Raw genomic sequence first — 22,152 nt, 5'->3', positions numbered from 1 at the left:
GCATACAATTCTTCCGGGAAGAGTAGTAATTCATATCCTGGTTTAGTGACCAAGTAAGGATCACAGAGTGTCTTCTACAGCCACCTTTACTCTGCTTTCCATCGTGGTGGAATGTTATAAATACAGGACTAAAGGGTATTGGGCAGTCATCACACCCAGTCTTAACAGCTCTACGTAATTGCTTTCATAAACTTGACCTTAAAAACAGTTCATTTGTTCCTTCTTTCATTTTTACGCTGGTCTAGAATACAAATAGTCTGGGGATGAAAAGGTAGTTTCTAGTAAAGTTTGTTCATGATCGCTTCATGCCTATTTGCTTTCATGGTACTCTCCTTAAAGTTATACTTATTTTTCCTCATTAGTGGTAATCCCTGTAATACTTTTATTGAAAGCAAGTCTATTTTCTTTTCATTGTGGATTTGCTAGGCTAGGCAAGTTATGTTTTCCTCTTATTTCAGTTCATAAGATGGGCAATCTGTTCTTCCATCCTGATAACCTTTTTTTGCAGTTGTTCTTTGAATCTGTCTTTGAGGGTGATCAGAACTCTGTATGATATTGTATGTGAACGCTCACTAGTGCCTCATTGCATGACATGGCTACTTTTCTGTTTTTACTGAAAAGAGTCTACTTAAACTTTTTCTTTCTCCATTTTTTTTATGGCCATCTCATTTGGGGATTAGCTAACAAACCACAAGGGTAAACTTCCTACCTCTCACTTTTGGTTTTCAACTGAAGAGCTCTGAATTTAAACACAAATAATTATTATAGTCCCTGAACTCCAAGCTATTCTTGTTCCAACCTGATAGTAGGTTGTATCAAAAAAGGACACATAACCACATTGCAAGTTTTATACTAATCCTTCGTTTTTCAGCTAAACATGTCATTTCTTATATTGTATAATAAATTACAAATGTTCGTTCAGATTACATTTACTGCATGATCTAGCTTTTATATAATAGCACATTTTCCATTTAAAAACAGTGGGAAAAGCATTATTCATACATGTGTGATGAGGAGAGTATTTTTGAGCTGGGGAAACTAAACCACTCAATAGTTGAGACAAACAGAATTTAATTAGTGACTGCTCGCTGAACTAGATGCTGACCTTTTTCCTTAAAAATCTTGGGACAACTGACTGACAAGTGTGTTTTTCTTGAGGCTGAAAAGAAAAAAAAAAAGCCTTAAACATCATACTCTGCTGAGCTGGAGAAAAGAATTATTTGCCTGTCAGTCTATTAAGCTGCTAAATTCCTTCTCCAGGCTTCAGTTATCCAATTTTGTTTTCTATTACATGTGGAAATGGCTGCATGTGGTTAATATTAAAGGTATTGCCATACCATAGACCTCATCAGATAACCAATCTAATTTCGGAGACTGGCTTCTTAGTCTTCTTGTTTCCATCTTCATGTTCTTTTCCTCATAAGTGTGTGAGAAATAGTGAATAAATGTGGGAATGAGAGTTCAAGGCTTTTAACCAATCGTAGGCTCAAATCTGTAATTTTTAGCAAGGCTTCCCATGTAGCGGACTAGTCTGCCATATTTTGCTGTGAAAATAAAGTAAAGTTGACAGAACCACAGTGCTTCAATACCAGTTCTTTCATTATGATTTGATTGTGGGGATTACTTCTCTCCCAAGTAGTCACTCTTGTGAGTACTGGCATAAAAGGGGTAGTTTGAGCTATTGTGAAACGGAAGCTGGTTTTGTATTGCTGGTGTTATGGGGTTGGTTGGTTGGTTTGTTTTGAAAAGTGTAGGAATGCTATTTCCCAGGTGAAGCAAAAGTGCTTTCATAAAGTGTTGCTGGCCTCTGATATTAACCGATGTTAACTTTGGACATCAGAAAAGATAAATAAAATTTGTGAATAAAAACAATCCAACAAAACTCTTAAAGATTTATATTTTCCATATAAATGTCACATTTATTTACTGTTTTTGTTGGAAGGCTGTATATTATGTCTTATCTGACTTTAGTGTTTCTTTCAGCTTTCAGACAGAGGACACACAGAAAGAGAAGAGCAGAAAAAAGATAACAATAGCACCGAATGCAGCGATCTAGGAATCATGGATTTGAAATTCACTTCATCAAGAAAATACATTTCCATCAGTGTGCCTTCCAAATCTCAGACTATGTCTCCTCATATCAAATCAGTAGATGATGTTGTTGTTCTTGGCATGAATCTCAGCAAATTTAACAAACCTACTCAATTTTTCATCTGTGTTTCTGGAGTTTTTATGTTTTATCTAATCTATGGATATTTACAGGTAAATGCTGTGAAATTGTGTCTTAGGCCAATTCCTCCTTCCCCTTTTCTTTTTCAATAGCACAATAATATAGTATGTATTTTAATATGTATAGACATTTAAAATAGATATTTATTGCAAAGTCAAGCTTTCAGAATTCAAGAGCAGCAAGTATTTGTATCAGGTAAAATTCCATTAGAGTACACGTGCCTACAAGGTTTCATTCAGTTGAACTTTCATAACTTGATCTTTTACTTCTGTGTACAAGATATACCTTTCAATATTGTTTTGAATGTGTATTTTTTTAAATGTGACTTCATAGTCTTCTGAAAACAAGCAAATGGTAGAACCATACAGACTGACATGTAGGTCTTGATTCGTGCTGAAACCTTTACCTCTCCTTGGGTTCTGTGAGTGCCGTTCAGTAATAGTAGTCTATTGTTCTCTCTGCTGTTCCTTCAGGACAGAGCTGAAACGTGTACTGTGGTTCGTTGTGAAGCGGAAGCATAATGTTTATGCCATTTTAATTAAACATTTCTCTTCCTGCTAACCTTTTCTCTTTTATCTTGAGCAGTTGCGTTTCTGTTTCTTGTTTAATTTTTTTTTTTAAGTTCACTGAGTCTTCTCAATAAAGTAGTGGTTTTAAAAGTTGATAATTAAGAATCACTGTGTTTCCAATGCAGTTTTCAAAAACAGCTGAGAAGTTTGTTAAAATAAAGTTACTTCCAAAAAGTTAGAAAAAGTTACCAGTATTTGAAAGTAGAATCTCAAAAAGGAAAATATTAGGTAGCCTTTTGTTTCTGTAACTGGCACATCCACATAATTCTTTATGCAGTGCGTGTATTTTTCCATAAGAAATTGCTCTGGGTTTAAATGTTCCTACAGCCTGAAAATGTATAAGCTCACAAGTCCTATTTAATGCAGACACTCAAAATATTAGGTGAGCATTTCTAAGAGACAAAAATTACTATTAAATATGTCTGTTAGAGAAAGTTTGTATTTTATTTATTGTGAGCTATTTATAAATTCTGAATAAAAACAGTCTACTGAAGTAAATGAACTGCAAACGGACAGGAAACATCTATAATTTGAGATAAAGATTAATGGATCAAACGTATTCCCCTGATGAATCGATCCAATAATTTCAGTGGATTTACAGCAGCAGTAAATTTTCTCATTACACCTTGGAGAATCGAGAATCTAAATTGTTTTTTTTAATACTTTGCAAGTTATGTATGACAGGTAAATTCTAGTTAATAACCAGCAGCTGCAAAGGCTAGATTTGCATGTACATGAGGAAAAAAAAAATCTGATTTTGTTTTGATTTAATATTTTGACGTATGTATGTGACCTTGATGGGTTTTTGTTTTTATAGGAATTGATATTTTCAGTGGAAGGTTTTAAACCTTTTGGTTGGTACCTCACTTTAGTGCAATTTGGATTTTATTCCATTTTTGGACTAATTGAATTGCAGTTGATTCAGGACAAAAGGAGAAGGTACGTGTTTTTCCAAGCATTTTAGCCACTATCCGCCGAATTAGAAATGTTTTGGTATTTATGGTAAATTTAACTTCTGTTGTTTGAATGTGAATACTGTGATGCATCAGTAGCAGTTACGTAATTAATGTGAATTTACTGGATGATGTTAGAAAATGTTATATAAGTACCCACTTAGATTTCAAACCTGTATGTGGTCGTCTTGATTCTACTGGTAGTTTGTCCCACTTACAGAGCATATTCTATCCTTAAGGTAGCTGACACAGACTCGCTCGTGTTTCTGTTGCTTGGGATTATCACATCCAGAATAGGGCCGACTGTGCTTCACGGCAGTTGAAGCTATCTCTTGTTGCATACCTTTCCCTCAAACCTTGCCACCTCCTTAACAAGAGGTTCCTCTTAACATGCTGTGCATCTTGGAGAGTGTCAGAGGTCTGCTCTCTGTTTGCATGTGGCTGCGTAGGTTTGCTTCAATGGATGTGCTTAGGTTTTGACTTTTTTGTTTAAGATAGCACTCATAACACCCTGCCACAAAGTTATTCTGTATTTTTTCACTGCAGTTGACCAAGGAGATTCTTGCTGTCTTGAATCCTACAGATATGGCATAGTTTGATCTTACTCAGTGTGGCCATTCTGTGGCTTCCTGCCCAACTACAGCCTCTGCAAACTGTATATTGAGGCCCTCTGGAAGCTCGGATAGAGGCTGTCATAGTGTACATGAATTTTAAAATGGCTTTAAAGCATTATATCCTAGTTGTGTATAATTAGTTTTCCTTACCTGTAGTAAACCTTGGCTGATTTTGTATCGTTTTCAGGTAATAGAATTCTTTTCTAGCCAAACAAAGTAACTTTGAGAGACTGTTGGTTTTATTTTAAACACTGAGAGCTTATATTTCAAGTTATCTGACTTTTTGAGATGCATCAGATAATATTGCCTTTTGGGTATTCTGTAACTAGTATTTAGGTTTTGATTACCAAATAGTTGCTAGCGCTTACAGAACATGACCCTGTAAGTAAGTTGTGTTGGAAATGTAGATCCAATATGGATCTACATTTTACATGTGGAAATGTAAAATATACTTTATAACCTACTTGTCATCTTGTAGACATTAAATTAATTTATTTCCTAATTTTTATGCTGAATTCTCTGTTTCTGAAATTTTAAATTTTTTTTTGCACGCCTTGGAGTATGCCCAGATCACTTAATGAGTTATGGGTAAGACAGGGTTACAGCAAGACATCTCCCTATGTTGCTTAATGTGACTCTGAGTATGCATAAAAAATAGCTGAACATATGAACAGCAATAACTGTAAAAAATCACTTCACAAAGTGAGCACAGGGATTGCTAGAAATTACTGTTGGATCATCTGTTTACAGTTGGTAATTTCATCAAATTGCAAACTTTACATCTGAAAATGTTCAAGGAGCCCCTCTGTTCATGATATCTGAATCACTTCTTAGTTCTGTTGAGTTTTATAAAACAGTAGTACTTTTTTAATCTTTCTTCATTCTAAAAATGCCAATGTTCATGTGAAAACTTCACCAAATACTTGACACAGTGACATGACCACAGGACTAAGATTCAGGACATCTTGGTATGCCAACCTTCTGAGTTTCCTCTGACAAATAACCTGAAGTCTCTGTCTTGATTCTTCTGTAAATAATATACCTTCTCAGAAGGAGGTTAAAGAATTACTACTTGAATACTTCACGAGCTGTGAAGTTTTTGTCATCTTGTATTTGAATGCTGGTTTTTTAGCAGTAGTTGAAAGAAATTAATTTTTAAATCAGTCATTTATGTGTGTTTTTAAATTCATCTTCTGGAATGAAATTCAGTGAGAAAGATGGTCAAATTGTATTACAAACATATTCCTTTATCTAAATTTTCCAAGCTAAATCTCCTCCAGATGTGTCTGTAATACCAAGATTTGTATGCTTATATTTTGTAGAATTCCTGGCAAAACCTACATGATAATAGCGTTTTTAACAGTGGGAACTATGGGTTTGTCAAATACCTCTTTAGGGTATCTGAATTACCCTACTCAAGTCATCTTCAAGTGCTGTAAGCTGATTCCAGTTATGATAGGTGGGGTTTTTATACAAGGTAAGTGTTAGTCTTGCTATTAGATGATTTTTTGTTGTTTCTTTGTGAAGCAGTCACGTGTGGAATCCCCTACTTTGTTAAATTCTACTGAAGCTCTTGGATAGAGAGGAACAGGAAGCATTTTTCCTATAGGAAGAAAAATGTGAATTTCTGAAGCATCTTCTCAGAAAATGTACAAATACAATTAGGTGAACAGAAAATGTGGGGGAAAAGAAGTTGTATAGGTCACTTGCAAAACTTCATTTTTATGCAGGCTTTCTTAATTTTTAAGTAATGTAACTTTGTTTTTTTAACCAAAGCACTGCATAAATGAAACATTTTCCATACTGAAATGGAAAACTTGAAATGGACAAAAAAAAAATATAGAAATCCATTATTTCTTAAGAAATCCCCTACTCTTCTTGTTTGAAAAGCTTGATTTCTAAATTCCAAATTAGAATTCCTAAATTCTGGTCAAACATTTAATCAGAAATAGATCTGACTTTACATGTCTTTGGCTAGTCCTTAAGTCACAGTTCATATTCCAAGAACAGAAGAAGGGGTCTGAAGAACAACAGGTAAAGGCTATAGTTATGCGAATAAACTTACTTCAGTATTTCTGGATTTAGAAGACTTAAGTATGTTATAAAAGTTTCTGTTTGTTCAATATGCAAGGATTCATTAAGTCAGTAAAGCTCTGCATGGGCAAGTGTTATGAAACAGAATCTAGAACAGTATATTTCTGCTTCTGTAGTTAATTCTGGCTTTCTACTTGCAACAGAAAGCTGAACTTTCAGAGGAGGGTACAAGTTTACATACGCACATGCATGCACATGTCCTTTTATTAGGAGTCTTTTCGTATCATTTTAAAGCAGAGACTGGTATTCCCTTAAAGCTTTGTGAAAATTTATATTGTAGTAGTATTGTGTTATCAGAAGCTGTGATTTATTTTTTTTTAATTATTATTTTTTTAAATTTTCCGTTAAAATTTGCAGCTCAAAAAAGTTCCCTTGGAAGCTTATGTTGAAAGTACAGCTTTTGGGAAAGGAATATGTTATTTCAAACGAGATATACTAACTCCTGCCTTTTCATTTCCCTACTCTATTTCTTTACACCCCTCCACATCCTGTCTCTCCCAAACTAAGGGGCAATGTAGGGTTCTAAAAACACCCAAATCATCTGTTAGCGTTTGGAAATTACTTCTCTCTAATCAATAAAGGCAGCCAAAATGTCTCGCATGAGGGAAAAAGCTTGAGAAAACATCTAAGCTGTCCTGAAGTTGCTGAGATGGTGCTTTGTCAGGGAAGATGTGCTTTATGTCATTCAGAATGTGCTTTATGTCATTAGGAGTAAAACTAAAACTGACTACAAGAATCAGATGGTGTCTGTTAAGGGCCTCCTCCATGTCAGGAGGAACTGCTTTTGTAGAAGAAACTAGTTCCAGTCATGAAAGGCCAGAGCATTAATTCTTCTACTAAGTAAAAGAATTACACTGGAACCGTTTTTCCTTTGCCTTCTAGTCTGCTAAACAGGATAAACTTGAAATTCTGAGAGTGTTAATAGTCCATTTGTGTTGTTTGTATTGCTTTTGTAGGAAAACGTTATAATATTGCAGATGTGTCTGCTGCCCTATGTATGAGTCTTGGATTAATATGGTTTACTTTAGCGGACAGCACAGTTGCACCAAACTTCAACTTAACAGGTAAAGATATTTTATATTTTAGAGTTTAACAAAATGCTTGTTTTTTCCTACGATAAGCGTTGCATAGAAGTTCTGAGAGTTCTTGGTGGAGTGCCTTCAGGTATCATACGGACAATGCAGGTTTCGTTGTAGGTTTGCACTAGCAGAACTGTATCTGTGGCAGAAGAGGCCTTTATTCTAACTGCTAGTTTTTAGGTTCTTAAAATTTCTGGAAATTCCACCCCTTAGGTTGAAATGTCTCATGTTTCTTCTCAAGAAATACTTACTTCCCATTAGATACGTTAGAATAAATATGATAAAATTCAGTTTGACTATTTTAAAACTTCGGAAGATTAGCTCACTTTTCTAGTTAAACCTTTAAGTCTTTTTCCATTTCAGAACCATTTACTTTATATTAATTGACAATCTCACTCGGATTTGCTGTAGTTTTTAGCTGGAATGCCCACATTCTAACTTTTCTATACTGTGTAAAATCAGAAGGAAGGAAAAGATTTTAACCTGCTCAGGTTTAAAAACTTAGTTGAATTTCTTTCTCAAATAACAAAGGAGAATTGGTTATGCTTAAAATCCATGTTACTTCCTTGGCCAGTGGTTGAATTAATATTGAACCTTGAAAAACTTTTGAATATTCTACTTTTAGTGTATTCTTCTTACAGTTACAACAACTGTTACAACAGACATTCAGTGTGAAATTTTTATTTCTTAATAGTGGAGGCACTGATCTAGAAGTTTTGTTCCTAAAAATAATAATAAATTCTCTGTTTTAAAGAAATGCTTTTTGTCCTTGCAAAATATTATTTCATCCAGGGTTAGTAATGATCAATTTGTGACATTTTCTAAACTGTATGTATCTTTTACCTTGCTCATAAATCAATTCTCATGCTTTTTATTGTAATTTTAGTGCTACTGGTAGTAGAAGAAATTACAAAAATCTGTGAATTTTATAATGTGCTGTGCATTTAATGTGTGTTTGTGTGGTATAATTTGGGGCCACTTGAAAAAAAACATATATTTTGAGTACAGTATGATATGCATGTAATTATATTCTAGTGTTTCTGATGTGTAGGTACGTGTTACCATTACAGCTTGTTTTGACTATAGCCTCTCAGTGCATTCACATGTTAATATATTCCTTTTGTAAAATTTGAATTGCATTAAGTACGTGCTATGACTTAATTCTGAAAACATTTAGAAAGTTGATTCTTCAACTGAATAGGCTAGGGTAAAGTGTAGCAAAAGTCCTGATGCCCTCAAAGATCTGCAAAACACAAGATAAAAGACTTTAAGTGTCTTCAGAGAATAAACAGGGTTGTCTTTCATTATCAATTTACTTTGAACACTTCAAACAAGTCTGTATGTATTGAAGCTTAGAGCACTACCATTTGGAGGAAGTTAGTTCTGTGAAAATAGAATATAGAACTAGAATTCAAAAGTCTGGATCTCCCCTTAGGAAGGTGATTCAGAATTCTCCTGCTCACCTTCTGAGAAGGTTCGTTCTGTATTTCTCTGTTCCTTCTTGCCTGTTTTTATTCCCATGTCACTTAATTTAACCAGAAGAAACTTTTCATAATGGGAAAGGTGGAGTTTTTCCTTTTCTTGAATTATGAAGATAAACGGTCCCTTCTTTCAAGAAATGTACGGATTTTTGGTATTGCAGAAATACATAGCTGCCAAAGTGTAAAACCAGTGATAAGAATTATTAAAAACTATGCTCACTCTGCAAAGTGGCATATTCTTTTGAATAATTACAGTTTTCTTGATGTAAGTCACAGAATAAGAACTGAAAGCAGAGAGGCAGAATTTAATTTTGTATCTTTATAAAGTATCTTCAAAGAAATAAGATAGCATTTAAAGAAGTTAAAACTTTAAAAGCTTAAACAGCAAATTAAATTACTGTTTTATAAAGTTGCATTTTTATGTTACTGCCTACTTACTGCCCCCTAAATTCCTGAGGTCGTTCCAGTGATTTATGAACACTTATGTAGAACTGTTTCCATGCAAACCAGTCTTGATTCTAGCATGATTTTACTACTGACTTGTTAAGAACAAATCTCTTTACATTTCAGAGTTCTAAGAGAGCAAAATTATGCTGTGAAGTTAAGTAAAACACAAAATCTTTGTTGTCTGATGCAGATACTAAAAATGGAGCATGAGGACATGTAAAATATTGTCTGGATGAACAATTTTACAAGGCCTTTTTTTTTTTTTCTTTCCCTCCTCCCCCGCTATTGAATGTAATCTCGGTATTGCTGGGCCAAAAAAGGAATCTACACAGATTTTGTTTATACATGAAAGAGGTCAGCCAAGAAAACAGAAACTCTCTTCTGCCAGAACAGGTACATATTTATAACTAAGGAAGAGGTATAATTTTCAAGATCAAGTTGGTGCTAAGAGCTCAAAGCATCTCCCAGCATTATCAAATTAGAGAGGTAGTGGTAGATATCCTAAATAGCCGTGAATAATAGATACAAGACTTCCAAAAGAGAAACCAGAAGAGAAGAGTGTGTAGAAGGAGACAGTCTTGTAATGTTGGTGCTACGGGAACTTCCACTGTTCTGGCATTACAGGTGTAAGTGGAAATTAACTATTTTCAGTAAAGACACAGTAAAAATGTCAATTGCATGCAAATTCCTCCACCCTGGACTGTATGTACAGGTGCAGTTTAGTCTTCTGCAGACTGAGGTGTTTTGTCCTTAGCTTTACTGCTGTTAAGAGGATATTACTTGGTTAGCTACCTCTACTATGCCTTCTAATCTTACCTATGGCAGGCTTCTAAAATGTGGAGTATTAAAGAGGTCTTAATGGGCAGGTAAACTGCAACAATTTGCTAGTCTAACACATTTGCGTCGTGGGGATTGCAAGCGTGAGAAGGTATTGTTGAGGAACTTAGGTAAATATCCAATACCTTATAAATGTGTAAGTAGTGTCAGTATTTTAATGACTTCAAGCATCACATTAATAGTGTAAAATACAATGTAATGTAGTGTTTCAATCAAGTCTGTTGGTGCAAGACCTCCAGGCTTAATTTCTTTCAGAACTAATTTATGACCAGTTCCTCCAATCACTTTTACTCGTGCTTTACCTACTGCATAATGTTACTGGTCTTGTTCATGGTTTTGCTGCTGCTGCTTGGCAGGTGCAGTGCTATCACAATGAGTGGAACAACTCTTCAAACTGTGTTTGTACATAGTGTTGACATTTGTCTTGTCCCTACATTTCTCCTTTCCATTCACACTTGCACTTTAGATTCCGGGTAACGTTTTCATCTCAATCCGATACTGAACCCATGCATTTGTCCAGTGTCTAGGCTGTTAAGCGCTGCTGGAACCAGCATGATAGAGAACACAGATAGAGGCATACCCAGTCCCTTGACAGAAGTGGTCTGCAGCAAGGCTATTGCTGAGCTGCAGGTTTGAATATACCTTTGGACCAGAGCTGAATCCATGTAGTTAATCAATCTATGCTGTGGTCTTTAGCATAACCAGTGTTATTCAGGTTATCGTGTCATTTCCATTGACTTATAACTTTTCCAATGCCTGATAACTTTGAATAATTGAAGAGTCTTTTTCTGTTGCTTCAGTTGCATAACTCTAGCCCAGGAAAGGAAATGGTTCCCCAACTAAAAACGCTGGTTTGGAAGTTCCAGTGTACCCAGATGCTGGCCAAGGAGATGCCACCTTCAACTTCGTTGGTCTTAAAAATGTTAAATTTTTCAATTCTGAAAATTCTAGGAGCTGGGATTTTTTTTGCTCTGTCAGGAGCTTATACTCCATTTCATCCATTAGAATGCCTGTTTTGAGACCTCTGATAGTAAGAACATAATATTAAGAAAATTATAACCTTGATTGTTTCTAGTCTTCCACTCCTCATTCTTCCCTGACACTTAGGATGTCTTAAGGAACCAAGACCTAGAACAGACAGTAAACATGATTTTGATGACTGATACTTTTTGTAATGTTGTATACTTAGGAAACGTGGTATTTCAACCTGTGTGCATCATTAAATACAAAGGTTGCTACAGTCTTGAAAGAATCGAAGTTTGGAGGTTGGAAAATGAATTGTGACTGGCATGGATAAAGAGTTATTAGTTTTTGTTATTGGAAAGCTGATTACGTTATTGACTGTGTAGTGACTTTTTTGTGAACAAATATGGTAACCTAAAACCATGGGGTTTGTACCTGAACAGTATCTTTTTTTAAATTAGTATTTCAGTAATGAAAGATTTCTATTGTGAATCCTCTTGCATTTGTTTTACCATTACATCTAACATTTCTATTTCCCTTTGTCAGGAAAAAATAATCTAGGATTAACTACTCAAAAGAGTATGTTTTGTGGTTACTTATATTCATTAAAAAAGCCTAAATAGATGCCATTGACATTCTTTCACTTTTGTTACTACAAAAACTACAGCTGGCTTCTTTATAGCAATGTCCAGATGTTCCTATCAAGCTTAGAGACACACAGTGCTCAGGGGTTAACTGGTGGAGGGAGTGGGGGTGGGCACTGCTTTATACTGGTGTAATGAAATAGTTTTGCTAACACTTAGAATATGATATGGAGGGGGGGTTATTATTTTTCTATTCCTGGAACTTATTATTTTTTCAGGGTAAGTACAGAGTGGTTTTCGTCACTACTCTGCTGCTAAATATTCTGAACAGGTTTTTGTTTGTTTTTTTCTTATATTAGGTGTGGTCCTAATATCCCTTGCCCTCTGCGCAGATGCAGTTATAGGAAATGTACAGGAAAAAGCTATGAAGTTGCACAATGGTTCTAATTCAGAAATGGTAAATACCAGATTTGCAATTTTCAAAGAACACATTCTATCATAGACAAGGCATACAATGACAAAACATGAAACAAATTTGCCTTTCTCTTGCATATGTAAAGAAGAGCTCTTGGTGTACTATTCTTGGGGGTTTGTGTTTGTTTGTTTGGGGGCTTTTGCTGTTTTTTGTTTGTGTCATTTTTAACCTTTCAAGGATGCTGCTTTCTGTGTGCAACTTCAAACATATGTCGCAGCTAAAGAAACGCTCATTTCTAGCAACAATTTCTTAGTCTACCCCGCAGGCCGGAAATCAACAGTGTTTTCTGTATGATCATGCACTTAATCTTTGAAAAATATATACTGTTCTTCTGCTATAGATGAACATGTGTTACATAGAACACATTGCTTTTCTTACTTGCTAGGCTTTGATTCTAGAGTGCTAGCATTTGAAAGGCAGCCTTTTTTGAGGCTTTTGAAATCCATAAAACTCTGACTTTCAGAATGGGTGAATATGTGTTTTCCTGATTCAGTGGAATGCATAATTTTGAAAAAGTCTTGCTCAGTATTTTTTATATACTTACTCGGAACGTGGCTTAGCTGTTCATATGGTCTGACTTTTTTTCCTTTTTAGACAAAATTTATGTTTGCATTTGGCATTTGTCGAGTATATACAAGAAAATCTTTTATTATAGCAGACGTTATTTGAATATGCCACAAGTAAAGAATTCTTGAAATTTAATTTACCTATTTGGCATGTATTTGACATTTAAGTAGAAAATCTAGTTTCTCATTTATGAGAATAGCTTCATAAATGGAGAAAAAACTATTTATGAGGAAGCTTCGTTTAAGGCTGAAGGTGATTTAGGTTGGCTCGGGAAGTTTGAGCTGCAAGGTTCTGGAAATTGGAATACACCTGAAAAGTGTCACTGTATTCTTGTTTTTATTTTTGTACTTTTTCACAGTATTCACTGTTGCCTGCTGCTGGAGGCAGAGATTTTAGCTACATGGACCTCACCTTGACCCAGTGCAGCCTTCTATAGCTGTAGTCTCTGAAATCCTAAACAATGTACAATCTGTAACTGTTCTCTTGCCCACTTTGCATCTTGGCAACAGTCATCTGTCAGTTGTTAACTACGAAGCTCCTGTTATCTCCAGAACTTCACTTTTTATTCTGCGTTACTCTGACAAATGTTGGTTTCCGTATTGTATACTCATCCTTCCTGTAGAGAATCAGTGTAGTGATAAAAGTTTTGTTTAAGGCCTAGAGATTACAGTCCAGGATTTTATTTGGAGAAGTCAGTGCAGAAGTACAAGCAGAATTTAAGAAATCATTTTTCTAGACTTTAGACTGTGGGTAAAAATTGAAGACGTCTTCTGAATTGGAGATCATGTTTAATGGACAGTGATCTGGAAATAAAATTGAATAGTAAAAGAACCTGTCATCCACAGGATCTCTGTTCCGTTGCCAATGGAACTTGCCCTGGATTAAGCAATTATGAAAAGAGAAAAGATGTCTTGCAGCTGCAATAGTAACCACTGCTCTGGAAAGTTGTACCTGATTTTGCCTTGTCTGTGATTCTAAGGAAGTGACATACATCACACTGCCTAACAAGGAACTAGCAATGTGGTGCTCGTTACTGGTTGTGAAAAGTGAGGTCTTTGTGTTGCTTGGAAGAAAAGCTGGATGCAGAGGCAAATGAAGAACTAGAGATTAACTTTTTACAGTGTTTATACACACAAATAAGAGCTCTGAAGATCAGATCATTGTTTTTTAAGAGTTTGAAAGCAGTTCTGCTCTTGAAATGTACATTCATCCTCCTTTTTGTAGAGCATAAGTGTTTTGTTGTCTCATGGCATTGCTATCAATTGTTAATAGATTTATTTTTGCAAATAATTGAGATAGTATAACAAGAAAACAATTGATGAAAGCTGTGTCGAAAGAGGTAGGCCTGTAATTGACACTGAGTTTTGCAAGTGTAGTAGTAGATCAGTGTGTCCCAGCTAGTAATGTGTAGAATAGTTCTGTTCATTCTTCCTTTTTCACAAGGAAAGGCCACTAAATGTTGCCCAAATAACTGAATGCCTCCTGCTGCACGGAGGGAGGGATGGATGGATGGGCAGTTCCAGCTGCTATGTTGTCTGTCTCTACGTGGGAGAGGATGGGATGAAGATTCTTTTGTTGCTGTATGAAGCTATGAATTAAATAAGGATACAGACAAAATGAAGAGCTTACCTGTTTCCTGGGTATAGTCTGTTCTGAGTACTGAACTAGGCCAGAGCTGGTCATATTTGAAAATCTTGTATCCTGTAACTCTAATGCAGGTGTGCCACGTATGTGAGCTGAAGTGACACAGATGAAACTTACCTGACGCTTTTGGCAATTCTTGGTGATTATGTGCTATCCTTTGCAAATTTAATATAATATGGTTCTTTACAGTGCAGGATAAGTAGCAGAAAATGAAATACATTTAACGTGTTATTCAAAATTTTAAATTATATAGTTGTGTGAAGTTTTGTTTAGGCTATGAAATCCTGAATTCGAAGGATTTACCACAGTCAATGTTGACCTCAAGATATTATTAACTGCCTAGCTTACAAAACTTTTTTTACATAGTTGTGGGTAGGAAGAATGTCTCTGACACTAACACTTACTATTCACTTTTCATGTACATCAGCTATTATAGAAGTCCTAGTAAAAAATGTCTTCAATCACTGCAAATTCAACTCTGAGAAGTTGAGCACATTAAAAGGGTCAAGCATTTGAAAGCATTTAATTTTGTCCTGTTGTATAGTTTCACCTGGTAATTATTTTCTCTTAAACTATTCCAGGTTTTGTATTCCTATTCAATAGGTTTTGTGTATATTTTGTTTGGATTAACATGCACTAGTGGATTAAGCCCTGCAGTAACATTTTGCTCAAAGGTAGGTATAAAGATTTCCTTTTTTCTATGAAGAACCTCATTGGAAAATGTTGCTCTGTATGGTTTAGAAAATCTCGCCACCTCTCTAAAGTTCTATTTTCATCATGTAAACTGGTTAAACTGTACAATTCATACATAAAGCAAGTTGTTACAGTCTTTGATGTATTAGATAGGGTAATGTTTTAAAAAACAAAACAAAATCACAGGACCAGACTTATAAGCTTATAATTTCGTTATTATTTTTCCATTATTTAACTAAAAATTAAATAAGGATCTTTGCATGAATGCATTGTTGAACAGTGTATTATTGCTCAAGCAGTTTATTAAAGTCTGTAGTTTTATGTCATTTTGCAATACCTCAGGGTTTGTTTTACATTTTCCTAACAGGCTGCTTTTGTTGTTGCAGCATCCAGTTCAGACTTACGGTTATGCATTCCTTTTCTCCCTGACTGGGTATTTTGGCATATCCTTTGTTCTAGCTTTGATTAAAATCTTTGGTGCCCTTCTGGCTGTAACAGGTATGAAAAAATGGTATCTTTACTGCTTTTGGTATAAAACCATAAAGTGATCCTATTATTTATAACAGAGGTTTTGAGAATTGTTCTTATCTGGGTTTTTTTTTCCTGTTCTTTGTGCTGACTGATCATGGTTTGTGTAGCTTGGCTCTTCTCTAGTAGTATGTGTTTGAGAACTTTCTGGTTCTTTCTGTGCCACGGTTTCAACCTTGAAGAGCCTGTTACGTAATCTGGTGCATGTAGCCTGTGCTTTGTTTTGATGCAGAAACAACACTGTTCTAAGCAGAGGAATGGCAGTGGAAATATATAGCAGGGTGTAAGGAAAAGACAGGTATTATTTGAAACATGGAAGGAAAAGTAAGGATGTTTTAGTAAGGCATAGTAGGCAGTGTCATAGTCTCTAAGCACAGAATTTCTGGAGATTTCCAACAAACAGTGTTGCTAGAAAAACTATGAAGAACTCCCCCGAAGCTTCTGGATGTCCATACACTGAGTGGAATGCTGCTATAGCAATGTTAAATGCACTCTCCAGACTGAGTTCAGCATAAACTCAAGTGGAACAAATTCTGACTTTTGTGATGATCTGCTCAGTTCTTTTTATTAAACCAAAGGGAATAAAGGGTGTGTATTAGTTTTGGAAGTCAGGACTTGAACTAAAACTTCTAGTAGTCTGTGTAACAGCTGCTGCATTATCTCTGAAGTTGTACCTGTCCCGTGAATACACAAGTTGCAAGCCTGTTGTTAATGCCAGAAGCAGACTCTGTCTAGTCTTTCAGATCTTCTAGACATCCAATGTAATTGTCTGACAAAAAATGGAAGCAGTCATGTTGCCTCTTAAATGCTTAGTACAGCATATGACTGTATCAACCGTGCCAGAAGAAACAAATATAAAGAACTCTGATCAGTAATATGTTGAAAAGATTTGGGCCACTCGCTTGTGTGGCTGCTAGCCGCATGTGAATGGAATAGTACAAGGCCCTAAAGTATGTCAAAAGTTACTGGAATCCTGTCCAGGCTAAGAAAGTCACCAAATGCCATCTTATCTGTTCCTGAGTCCATACACAGATAAGAAGTTTCTGAGATTTGGTGTTCTCACCTAATAACATAATTTCCTAGCAATAAATGCTAGGAAAAAAGTCAGACCTACCTGTGCTGACATGCTCCAGGTATGTGTCCAGACAGAGGATGAAAAGGAGGAAGTGAAGCAAGAGACCGTCACAACCATTATAGATTTTTCAACCTTTATAGGTATTCAGACTTGACTCTTATCCCGTATGTAACTGGATATATTCTTTACATTGGGTAACGAGTCATCTGGACAAATCGTGTGGAGAGATTGAGATTCCTACTAGCTGAGATTGGCTTTCTATGAACGAGGAAGCCACTGAGCGCAATGAGTCTCAGCGCTGTGCTGGCAAGTAATGTCACCTGCTTACACTTGGTCTTTACTAACGTATTGGCTGATGTGTACCTTAGAAACAATGCAAAGTATTAAAACTAAATATATTCTGTGTGGAAGGACAACTATATGGCTTCAGAGAAGGAAGTGTGTTCAGACCTTACTGTTACATTGTCTGCCTGAGATCCTTACTGGAAGAAGCAGTATAGAAAATTATTAAATCAAAGGAATCACTAGTAAGACAGATGTCACAGAAATTGTGGCTCAGAAGTTATTTGTACTAGTTTATTGTGACTTGCATCTGTATTTGTGAGGCCATGGCATATTTTAGTATGGGGCGTTACCTGAGTGTGGCAAAGCTAGCTACAGCCAAAAGACATAACTGTATTACAAGTGAGTGCTTTTAACCTCTGTCATTATGAGTTTGTAAAACAGTCAAGTGACTGAAGTGTTTACATATGAGATGGGAAATGACTCTGCTGTTCATTTTAGCAGTAGTTAATTGTAATGTTAACATTTTTATGTATATAAAAACACTAAAGGAAAAGTCTGACACTTGATAATTTTTCAGCATCTTCCTATACACCTGTTTTCAGGCTATCCCTAAAAATATTGCTCTTTATTATACACAACTGCTATAGAACGCGAAATTGTCAGTAGAAAATTGTTGCTTCCAAACTTAAAATGGAACTTGAAGTTTGTTTTTTTTTTTTTTTTTAGCCTCTCCTGTCATTTATGTACTCACTACAGTAGTCTGTCAAGAACAGTTACACCAGGCTTATTCCTTCCTCAGGTTACTTTTTCTTCAAACTGCAAACATTAATCACAAGGGCCTGAGGGGGGAAAGCTGTAGCAAGATGCCATGGAGCTACTTGCCTCTCTTCCGTCTACCCCTAAAAGCTTCTTTCTGTCAGGGGATGCTCTACTTCATTCGCAGTAGTGGAGAGGAGAATACAGACAGTTGTTTTCTGACCTGAGGATTGCATGCTCTGCTTTCTTATTAATTGTTGCCTCTGCAGCACTTCTGTTTCGCATTTGTTTTTAACAAAGTTCAGTATGTCTCCTCACTGGAAATTGGCCTGGATGAGAGGGTTGGTTCATGTATTAAAATAGCTCTTTAGGAAAAAAAAAAAAAAGGTCTTACTGTGCTAAAAAATGTTTAAAAATGCTGTGGAATAGCGAACCCCTCCCAGGTTTTCTTATGCCTGACCTTGACAATCCTAACACTTGAGCCCTTTCTGTCTTGCCTGTAGCAATGTGAAAGTGTTTATTGTGCCTTGGAAGAACACCACATTCATTACTGTCCCTCCCACCCCCCATCCACCCTCCCCCTTCTTGAGGGGGGAGTGGGGTGAAAGAGTTTAATGAAAATTGTATTTCTATTAGCAGAATGAGAAATTATCAGACTTAATTGGGAAAAAGACAAAAAGGCACTTAATTTAGAAGGAAATGGTTACATAAATATTTTAATTAATAACTGATTTGAAAGAACAGAAATAATCGTAATTAGAAAAACTGAAGTAATTTAACCATTTTTTAAATTATTCATTTGTAAACTGTTTTCTAATTAAAACTCAATTTTCTTTTTCATTCTCCTTTAATTTTTCATGTAATAGAAAATCATTTTATTTGATGCGCATAAATTTCTTAAAATGTAAAGAAAATTGTTGCTAAAAAGTTAAGATTTGAGTAGATAAAACAATAGTGAAGGCTGTTTCTTCCACTACAAAACATGCTTTTAAGTAAATATTTGTTTGAGGGGGAGGGTTGGGGAGAATCAAACTTGCTTTGGTAGTCATTGGTTCCTTTTGTCAGTATGTTAAAGTAATGTGGATGTAGTTACACAAGTAAGACTTTCCAGTATGGTGTAGTAAAAAGTACTTCATGGTAAGCACAATATTTTCTGTTAATAAAAAAGATAGTTTTCTTTAGCTGCAGACAATTGTACTGGGGTCTTTCTGACGTGAGAAGCCTGTACTATCATATAACACCTTGTCAGGCCCTAACCTCTATAACTAAACTGATGCACCCAGCTGTATGGTTGCTTTTTTAAAAACGTTTTCTATAACTTTTACTCATTTATTGATTATTTTTGTTTCAGTAATAAACTGTATAGGTTTCCCAGTACACAATTTGCTAGCAACGCTGTATTCTTGTTCATAGCAGGTAGCATTGAAATTGTTCAAATAATTATTGGAGCTATGGTTAATTTGAGAGTAACCCAAACAGATGGTTTACTTCCATTTTGGTAACAGGACTGTGCTCTCGACTCTTCTTGCAAACTTGATTCTTTCTAGTGACAAGATCACATGTGGAAGAAGGTCTCTTAATGGTTTTGATGAAAACTTCCTAATGCATAATCATTGAAATTGAACATCCTTGGTCTCTTATGTTTCTAACCGAAATTGTATTTCTCTGCACTGTTAGGTAAATTTTCAGTAACTTCAAAAGAATGACGAGTTGCTGATCCCATTCCACTTAAAAATAAAGCCCAAAACACTACTGAACTGTAATAACATGAGGTGGAAATAGCAAGAGATTTGGTAAATCCAAATAGTGATACTACTTCTCTCTGCTTTAACAGATTGGTTTATACCATCAGTTACTTGCAAAGACTGTTTGTTGCTTTCAGATATTGTGAATGATTAGCGTGAAGTTACTAAATAGCAAGTCTTGTTCTGGAAGTTACTCTGTTGCAGATAACTATGAATGGAGCTGATATTACTGATGCAGTGTACTTGTTTCAAACAGCATATGGTTCTAGCACTATTTTGCACTGGACCAGGGCATCTGCAGTCTGTTTGCGTCAGGGATGAGGGTCTTTTTAGCCAGATGCTTAATTATGTAATGAGGTTATCTACTAATATCTAAGACTGTAGTATGTTCTTTTGCTGTAACTGAATTCTTAAAGTAAATATTTGTTTTCCTCTGCAGTAACGACAGGAAGAAAAGCAATGACCATTGTGCTTTCTTTCTTGTTCTTTGCAAAGCCATTCACATTCCAGTAAGTATTTATAGTTTTAAATGGGGGTTTATATATTTTATAAAAAATTACATTCTTGATCATGGAAATATAACAAAAGTAATTAATCATATTCAGGCTTTAATGCTTTTCATTTTGTGTTTTCTACAAATGTTGGCCATCTGCTGTAAACATTGACTGGCTTGTTGATGCTAATCATGCTAGAGAAAATAGTTTCCATTTTTCTAAAGGCCTGGAAGACAAGCTATTTCATGTGTTGGCATTTTTTTGTTGCGTTTAAAGAAAAATCTTACATAATTTCTAGTGCTTATGATACCTAATAAATTGTTTGCGTACTTCCTCTGTGGAGGAAGGTTTGGCTAAAGGAAGGCATTTTCTCCATTACAGTATTGTTTCCCCTTTTATGAGCTCAGGTTTGAGTTCTTAGCTAACCCTTTTGAATAACTGTAAGCTTCTATTATCTTGATATATTAAGTTGCAAGTGGCTTTCTTCTCTTTTTTAATTTCAAGGAAGAGCTTACATTGAAAAATGCAGCTAAGCTGCTACATTGATGCTAATTGCTTTTGGTTTGAAACAAAATAGTATTCAATTTTATTGCTATGTATAAATTTGAGATTTAAGAACAAAGCTTACAGCCCAATGCCCAAATGGAATTTACTCCAGATAAAATTCTTGAGGCTTAAAATAATGGAGAGCTGAAACAAAAATGTGCTTACATTGGGAAGTATGGATATAAGACACCGAGTGAGAACCTGTTTTGGAGCAGTAATGGAGAGTATAGCTTTCATAACTGTAGGAAGGAAAAACATACTAAACCCCCTCAGGACTACTTTATTCATGTGAGAAAGAACAGCTACTGTTAGTATTTAACTACACATGCACCTTAATAAGCTCTTCAGACAAGGTGGAAAAAGGAATAGAGGAAGGATGGTAATAATAAAGATTCAAGCAAATTCTTTCTCAGAGTCCACTAATTTGTGGGGTTTTTTTCCTTAAACTTTTCTCTCCTTAATATAGGGGCTTTATTTTTATTTAATCCACAGATATTGCTATGTAATCACTACAGATAAAGTGCTAATGCTAACTTTTCTCCCCTTCCTCTCCCTTCCCTTTAGGTACGTGTGGTCAGGCTTGCTGGTTGTCCTTGGTATATTTCTTAACGTTTACAGTAAGAATATGGATAAAATCAAACTACCTTCACTGCATGGTCTTTGGAAAAAAAGTGTGGAAGAAAGAAAAACAAGGACGTTGTCACAAACTGTATAGACAGTGGTTTATGCCTTGTCTAGACTATGACTTACTATTTTATTGGAACAGTCTTCAACTGATTCACTTTCCAAAGGGAACATTATTAAAACCAAAGGAGCTGAAGACATATTGTCTGCTTGCAGACTGCTAGAAATGCACATTTTTGTGAGCCCTTTCTTCAGAGCACTTGAATTCATCGTAAAAGGTGTTGTAGGCCATTGTCAGACGGCATTATCAGGCAATGAAGGACAGCAGCTCCTGGCAGACTGCTGAGAAGCTGCACTCCAAATGGGGACACAGTAGAAGACTAATTTGGGCATTTTAATAATATTGGCCATGTGGCTGATCTGAGATTAGTCATTCTTTGCCTTCGTTAATTGTCTAGGCAGGGTAATTTAAATGTAATACTGTATTAACATTTAATGGAACTTAATCAGCAACTGGTTGACCAAACTGCAATTTTAAAGGTGGAATGTTTAGAATATGGTATGTTGTCACTCTTTTTCATTTTAAATAAAAATGTTGGGTTTTTTAATTTATTGATTAGATCATCACAGAACTTGATATTTATTGTAATAATTGAATTTTTTATGGAAATCTTACGGTGTTACTCTCTTTGATTAGTGCTTGCAAGTAAAAAAAATGAGATTGAGTTTGTGCAGTCAACACCTATGCTTTTTGAAGGGTGGAATGGTCAGTTAGCCCTGACAGGGGTGAGAACACAGAATGAAAAAGTTGTGATTGAAACAGTGGTGTAAGAAGCTGTTGTTTGCTTATTCTGGAGGTGAAATGTAAA

General features: G+C 35.5%; 1 protein-coding gene across 1 annotated transcript; it reads left to right on the top strand.

Annotated features, from left to right (window-relative positions):
• The first annotated feature begins 1,989 nt into the window (after window positions 1-1,989).
• SLC35B3 (solute carrier family 35 (adenosine 3'-phospho 5'-phosphosulfate transporter), member B3) lies at window positions 1,990-21,892 on the top strand. The gene is made up of 9 exons (XM_009885421.1): window positions 1,990-2,262; window positions 3,617-3,738; window positions 5,689-5,843; window positions 7,417-7,524; window positions 12,211-12,308; window positions 15,119-15,211; window positions 15,617-15,728; window positions 20,059-20,128; window positions 21,224-21,892. The coding sequence occupies exons 1-9, from the start codon at window positions 2,062-2,064 to the stop codon at window positions 21,372-21,374; spliced, it is 1,110 nt and encodes a 369-aa protein (XP_009883723.1). The 5' UTR covers window positions 1,990-2,061; the 3' UTR covers window positions 21,375-21,892.
• Window positions 21,893-22,152: the final 260 nt, after the last annotated feature.

The sequence above is a fragment of the Charadrius vociferus genome, unplaced genomic scaffold (genome assembly GCF_000708025.1).
Source record: "Charadrius vociferus isolate BGI_N301 unplaced genomic scaffold, ASM70802v2 scaffold375, whole genome shotgun sequence".
Classification (NCBI taxonomy): Eukaryota; Metazoa; Chordata; class Aves; order Charadriiformes; family Charadriidae; genus Charadrius; species Charadrius vociferus.
The sequence above is the reverse complement of the archived record's forward strand: the minus strand, read 5'-3'. Positions and strand labels throughout refer to the sequence as shown.